At 41.5% G+C, this 7,461-nt stretch overlaps 1 protein-coding gene across 1 annotated transcript; it reads right to left on the bottom strand.

The window, feature by feature from the left end:
- Positions 1 to 5,934: 5,934 nt before the first annotated feature.
- LOC116124779 lies at positions 5,935 to 6,780 on the bottom strand. The gene has a single exon (XM_031410521.1). The coding sequence runs from the start codon at positions 6,778 to 6,780 to the stop codon at positions 5,935 to 5,937; it is 846 nt and encodes a 281-aa protein (XP_031266381.1).
- Positions 6,781 to 7,461: the final 681 nt, after the last annotated feature.

The raw sequence follows: 7,461 nt of genomic DNA, 5'->3' as shown, positions 1-7,461 counted from the left end.
TTGGGTCGGCCTGGCCGACTATACTTTGGTTGAAGTTGAATTAACTTCTATCAATGTCAAGTAAGCATGGCCCGGTCAGCGTGGCCAACCATCAATTTGACTCTTGCCCTACGACCGAGTCAATTTACAACAATTTAAGTAGAAAAATTTGTAGATGCTAAGTACCGAGGCTTTGTCAGTGTGAACGACTGTCAATATAATTCGAGCCTCGCAACTGAGTCGATGTATATCCATTGGAGTTGAAAAGTTTTTAGATGCTAAGTACTGAGGCCTTGTCAGTGTTACCGATTGTCAATGTAATTCAGGCCTCTCTACCAAGTCGATTTAAATCCATTGATTATAGTTGAAAAGATTTGTTCGTTGAATAGTACTTTTATTGATACTGGCTGAAAGGCTGACTAATTGGAGAGGAGGTGGACATGCCCACTCACCCTTTTTTAAACAAACAAAACTAAAAGGGAACATAAAATCTAATTGCTAAAAATAGTACCGTTTGAGATGGATGGAATTCCAGTTGTTGCTAATTTCTTTACCCTCTAGAGTTTGGAGCCTGTAGGTGCCTTTGCCCACTGCTTTGGTTATCTTGTATAGGCCTTCCCGGTTGGGGCCGAGATTCCCAGCGTTGACTTCTCTGGTATTTTGAAATACTTTTTGAAGCACCCAGTCTCCTTCTTTGAAAGCTCTCACTTAGACATTTTGGTTATAGTGTCGACTGACTTGTTGCTGATAGATGACGTTCCTAATGTAAGCCTGATCCCTCAGTTCATCAATGGTATCCAAGTTGTGACAAAGGTTTTGATCGTTGATTTGCTTATCCGTCCATTAGAGTCTAGTTGAAGGGATAGATACCTCGGCTGGGATGATTGCCTCCGAGCCGTATGCTAATGAGAAGAGTGTCTCTCCATTGGATAAGCAGGTTGTGGTTCGGTAGGACCATAGTACTCTAGGTAGTTCATCTACCCAAGCTCCCTTAGCTTTCTAGAGGCATCTCTTGAGTTTCTGAATCACTGTTTTGTTGGAAGACTATGCCTACCCGTTTGATTGAGAATGCTAAGGTGTTGAGAAGCTGAGCTTGATACCCTACATATCACAGAAGTCTCTGAATCCTAAACTGATGAATTGGGACCCGTTATCAGTGACCAACTCCTTCGGTATGTCAAACCTACATATGACATTCTTCCAGATGAATCTCTTCACTTCTCTGTCTCGCACCTCGATGAATGGCTCGACTTCTATCCATTTGGTGAAGTTGTCGGTGACCACCAACATGTATACTCGTTGCCCTAGTGTGATTGAGAGTTTTCCGACTATGTCCATCCCCCACTTCATGAATGGCCAAGGGATGAGAATGGAGTTAAGTCTTTTAGGAGGGAGATGCACGACATTGGCAAACCTTTGACAGCTATCCACCCCTTGACGTAGGCTGCTAAGTTAGCTCACATTATAGGCCAATAATAATTGGTTGTGATCACTCGGGGGTGAGACTATGTCCCTTAGCATGGTTCCCACACTCACTTTCATATATCTCGGCAAGGACATATTTGGCCTATTCTGGAGTGATACACTTGAGATATGGGCCAGAAAAAGATTTTTTCAACAGTTGACCTTCATAGATTGCGAATCTGGTAGCCTTGGCTCTGAGTCGGCAGGCTTCGTTCTTGTTAAGGGAAAGTTCGTCATTTACCAAGTATCGGATGATCGGTGTCATCCATGAGTCAACTAGGCTGATTTTTAATACTTTTGAAGTCTCTTTGGGAGTGTGAGTGTCTTTTGTTGGGTATCTTTCCAGTATGCTAGCCACTATAGAAACAAAAGCGGGATGGTTGCTGAAGAGGATCCTTGAAGAGCTGATCCGAGGTTGACTAGGGCATCTACATGAGCGTTCTCGGTTCTTGGTACTTGCATGATTGTGAATTCTTAAAAGGAAGACTAGAGTTCTTTTACTATGCTGAGGTAGGTGTTCATCTTCGAATCCTGGGCTTGGTATGTTCCTTGGAGTTGATTAACCACTAGTTGAGAGTCAGACTTGACTTTTAGTTTCTTCACTCCTATGTCTTTTGCCATGGTGAGCCCCGCTATCAATGCCTCATACTCAGCCTCATTGTTAGCACACTTGAAATCGCACTTGAAAACACACTTTATGGCCATTTGGATGATGTCTTCTTCTGGTGTGATTAGCACGATGCCCAAACTGCTTCCGTTATAATTACTAGATTCCTCGACTGAGAGAGTCCAATTACAGGACCCGACATCTATCATGCACAAAAACTCTTACTCAGGCTAGACAGATGTGTTGTGTGTGAAGTCAGCTATGAAATCAGCCAATGCATGAGATTTGATGGCTATTCGGGGTTGGTAGGACACATCAAATTCACTTAGCTTGACCATCCACTAGGTGATTCATCCTAACAACTTTGGTTTGTGGAGAATCTTCTTCAATGGGAAAATGGTGAGGATGAATATGGAATGACATTGGAAGTATGGGAGAAGCTTTCTGGAGGCTTGGATGAGTGACAATGCCAACTTCTCCGACTGGTTGTATCAGGTCTTGGCATTAAGAATCGACTTACTCATATAATACACAGGCATCTGCTTCTCATTGTCCTCCCTGACTAAGACGATTGAGACAATCGTTTCAAAGACAGCCAAGTATGTGTAAAGTGTCTCCCCTGTGAGGGGTCTAGAGATAAGAGGAAGTGAAGTTAAGTACCTTTTGAATTATTGTAGGGCTTCTTCATAGGCTGGGGTCCATTCAAATTCCTTGGATTTCTTTAGTGTGGTGAAAAACAGGTAGCATTTGTCAGCTGATCAAGAGATGAATCTTCTTAAGGTGGACATCTTTGATGCTTGTGGGAGAGGCTATGTTAAGCACAACTCAGATTTGATCATGGTTCACTTCTACCCCACGTTGAGTCACCATGTAGCTTAAGAACTTCTCGGATGAGACCTTGAATGAACACTTAGCAGGGTTGAGTTTTATGTTATATTTCATGGGTACTAAGAATGCTTAGTTCAGGTGATCGAGGTGTTACTCGTGTTAGAGTAGGTGCCCTAGAGCTAATCAATTATTGTAAAATTGATTTTGTAATAAATGTTATTTATCAATAAAAGACATATTCTTCTATATCGTGTATGTAATGATATATGTCCTTAAGATGGTAGAACCGTGATGAGGGTATCAAGTGTTTCAAATCTTGATAGTGAGAACCCTATGATCACATATGGTGACCATTCTAGAAATGTCCGTAGCCCTAGTATTATTCTGGCCAAGGACACGGATAATACGGTAAGGCTATTATAGTATTGAACGACCCTGTCGAAAGGCAGTGATTGGTCTCACTTGTCAAGGTTGTTTGTCGATAACCTGGTGCAATGCATGGGTGATTGCTAGAGGCAAATTCACTGGACAGACCCACCAGAGGATTCCATATGGCTGGTAACTCTAATGTCTATGGATTAAATCCTTTAACGAATGGTGGTGCATGTGATCCTTAGACTTGAGATCATCGGAGTGCCTTGTGCACCAATTGGTGTAGTTTGACACTAGCCCAACGTGGTTCTATTCAAAGCTATCAATACGATAGTGATTGGCTACATTGAAAAGTGTATCGAGACTATGGTGAATCGACAAGGGATTCATCACTCCTGGGTATGGGAGAAGTTATCTCACTGGGTAATTCAGTAAATGGCAATGACACTAAATCTGTGGTCACAATGGGATTGAGTTGATGCTCAATCCAATTTAATATTCTTGTCATTGGTCCAGCAACTGAATACAAACATGTCGAGAATATCTGAGGTTGACACTATTTATGTACCTCAGTCTCGATGAGATAACAGTTGATGAAATGATTTGATTGCACGATAACCATATTGTTGATAGGCTGCGGTTTCGCTGAATTCGAATCTATCGGGTGACCATGATGCCTTGCTAGGGGTCAATCTTGGTCTATGTGTAGTGAGACGATTAAGCGATGTTAATCAGGATACTACACACTGCTGATATGATGAGGAGCCTACGGGTCACACACTTAGAAGATAATTTAAAATCAATTTGTGAGAAGGGTATTTTCGTCTTTTAGGAGGAAAAGATATTTTTGTAATTTCACAGTACAATTAAATTTGCTGAGGTTGTTGCTTGTATTTAATTTTAATATTAAAATTAAATTAGTGAGATTATATTTAAATATATCTCTGTATATATTTAAATGAATTATTATTATTAATTAAATGTTAATATATTATTATTTATTAATTGATTTTAATTATAATAATAATTAATTAATTAAAATATCATAAATGGTGTGTTTGGTTGCAAGGGTGAACTAGGGTTGGAGCCCATGGCTATTCCTAAGTGGAATAGGGTTTTAATTGTTGCACTATATAAGTGCAACTTAAAAAATTAAAACAAAAAAGAATTATTCATTCAATTAAAACCCTAGCCACCCTATCTCTCTCTCTCTCAAGAAGAAAATTTTTCTTGTTCTTCTTTCTTGATTCTTAAAGCCCTTGATTGTTCTAGCAAAATAATTAAGGGTTCTGCGGATTATCTTCGTGTGGACTTCCGTGAGTGCAATCCTACTTTGGATCGATTGGCAAAAAATCACGTGAACAGCAGACGGTGAACAGTAACCATGAACAGTGTACGTGAACAATAACCATGAACAGTGCGTGAACAGTGTTCTTGTCCGAAATCAGAGATATTAGAAGGAGCCTCCAAACGTACGTAAGTATTCTAATCCTTGAATGGATTTACTTTATATAGATTTTTGTTCATAAACATGTAAATGGTATAATATACACTCGGATCTAGGCAAAGAAAGGTAATTGATTTACCAATTAAATTTTTGTTTTCCCTTACGTATGGAAGATCAATTACTTATAGCTCGGCCATCAAGGATTTGACAAGCATGTCGTCTATATACACCTCCATCATGTCTCCCAGTTATTTAGCGAACATCTTATTTACCAGCTGCTGATAAGTCGCCCCTGCGTTCTTGAGTCCGAAAGGCATCACTTTGTAGTAATATGTGCCTCTTTTGGTGATGAAGATTATCTTCTCTTGGTCGTTCAGATGCATAGTGATGAAGGTTATCTTCTCTTGGTCGTTCAGATGCATCAGGATCTGATTGTAGCCTGAAAAGGCATCCATGAAGCTAAGTAGCTTGTGTCCTGCTGTAGCATCCACCAGCATGTCTATATAGGGGAGTGGGAATGAATCCTTCGGGCATGCTTTATTCAAGTCGATGAAGTATATACAGACCCTCCATTTTCCATTCTTCTTCTTGACCACCACTACATTTGCTAGCCACTTTGGATAATGCACCTCTCATACCAGCCCATTGGCCAACAGTTTCTCAACCTCCTCATTGATGACTCGTTTCTCTTTGGGGTGAGCTCCCTTCTCTTTTGTTTTACCAGGAGATGATTGGGGTCCACCTGGAGTTGGTGGATGATTGCATTAAGATTGATACCCATCATATTTGCATGAGACTAGGCAAAACATTCGTTATTCTGCTATAAGAATTTGATTAGCCTTTCTCTAATGGCGGGACTCGGTTGGGACCCAATTTGAGTCTTCCTCTCGGGGTAGTCTGGATGTATCTGTACCTCATCCAACTCTTCCATTGATGGTTCATCACGCTTGGCTCAAGAAGTTGGACCTGACTGTAATTGTTATAAAGTTTGAGACTTACCTTTGAAGGCATTTTTGTAGCATTCTTTGGAAGCCTTGGCATCGCTTCTGATTTCACTCACTCCCCATTTGGTGGGGAACCTGATTGTTTGGTGGAATGTTGATGGAACGGCTCTCATGTCGTAGATCCAGGGTCGGCCCATGATGACATTGTAGGGGGAGGGACAATCAAGGACCAGAAAGACTGTATGGTGATTCACACCACATGCATAGACTGGTAGAACAATCTCTCTAATAGTTTACTTCTGCTCTGAACTGAATCTGACTAGGATGGTTGGGCACATGTTTATGTCAGCTTCGTTTAATCCCATCGGCTTCACTGCTTCAAGAAAGAGTATGTTGGCTGAAGATCCTCCATCTACAAAAATTCTCCTGATGAGGATATTGGCGATCTGCAAGCTAATCACTACGGCGTCATGATGCATGGAGGTCAGGGTGACAAGATCATGATCTTCAAACTGGATTACTTGTTTTGATGATGTTTTTTTTGGTGGATGAGTTGAACTAACTTTTTGATATTGATTGGCTCGGGCATGTCTCTTTGTTGATGAATAACTAACCTCACTAATTACTAAACCCCTAGATATGATGCTGCAGAAGCCCTTGGGTTTTGGATCTTTGGGAGTGGGAGACCACTCTTTGTTGTTTCTTTGATTCATGGTTTGTTTCCCCTTGTCAGTTAGCAGATCTTTCAGGTGCCCTCTCTTTAGTAATGCTACGACCTCCAGTCTCAGGGCAATGCCATCAGCTATATTGTGTCCATGATTATTGTGGAATTCACACCACTCGGAGGTGACTCTCTTGACGTCTAAGTCTAACTTCACTGGCCACTTGACAGTTAGCCCCATACCTTTCATGATTGCTACCAGCTGGGTGGGCTCAACACTGAGGTTATATTCTAGGACTTTGAATGAGCTAGAACTAGATGGGTGTTTATTCGGGCGAACTAGTTGCCTGTCATATGACTTCTTGTTGTGAGAATTGGAACCGCATGATTGAGTGGGATAACTTGGTTCATAAGAGTGGGCTTCTAGGTGCCTATCATCTTGCCTCTGGCGGCAATCTTCATATCGATTATGCCGCATCTGGTTGGCTTCATCTTCTCTTCACCTTATCTGGATCACTGCCCAGGCTAGTGCATCTTCCATTGTGTTACAGTCGAGCTTGGTGAGGTCCTTGTATAGTTCTCTGTTAAGGAGGAGCCCTCTCCTCTATGTGTCTACTGCAGTCTCAAGATTGCAAGAAGGGAATGAGATCTTCTCTTTACTGAAGTAGCTAACATATTCTCACAAGGGCTCACCCATTCGTTGGTATACTCGATATAAATCAGCGGACAACTTCTCCAGCTTCTTGCTACTGGCAATTTGTTCCACAAAGGTGTCGACCAGTTAGGCAAAGGAACTTATGATGTTGTTGGGGAGGTTGGTGTACCACTGTAGAGTCAGTCCCGAGATGCTGGAACTGAAGCTCTTGCACTTGTAAGCTTCCTTAAGATCCCTTAGTATGGAGGAGGTGAACATCTACTGCTTATACGAGGCTATGTGATCATCTAGGTTGGTCGTCCCATTGTATGGCTTCATATTGGGAATAGTGAATTTGGGTGGCATCTCGACTAGGGCTATTGAATTCACAAAGGGCGAATCTACTTAGTTGTAGGGTAGGCTCTTTTTAGTAGGGGTGGGCATTCCTGGTATGTGGCTCATCATGGCCTTGGTATCAGCCAATTTTTTTTACCAATATTTGCTCAAGAGGGGTGCCCATGGCTA

Source organism: Pistacia vera, unplaced genomic scaffold, assembly GCF_008641045.1.
Source record: "Pistacia vera cultivar Batoury unplaced genomic scaffold, PisVer_v2 Contig1553, whole genome shotgun sequence".
Taxonomy (NCBI): Eukaryota; Viridiplantae; Streptophyta; class Magnoliopsida; order Sapindales; family Anacardiaceae; genus Pistacia; species Pistacia vera.
The sequence above is the reverse complement of the archived record's forward strand: the minus strand, read 5'-3'. Positions and strand labels throughout refer to the sequence as shown.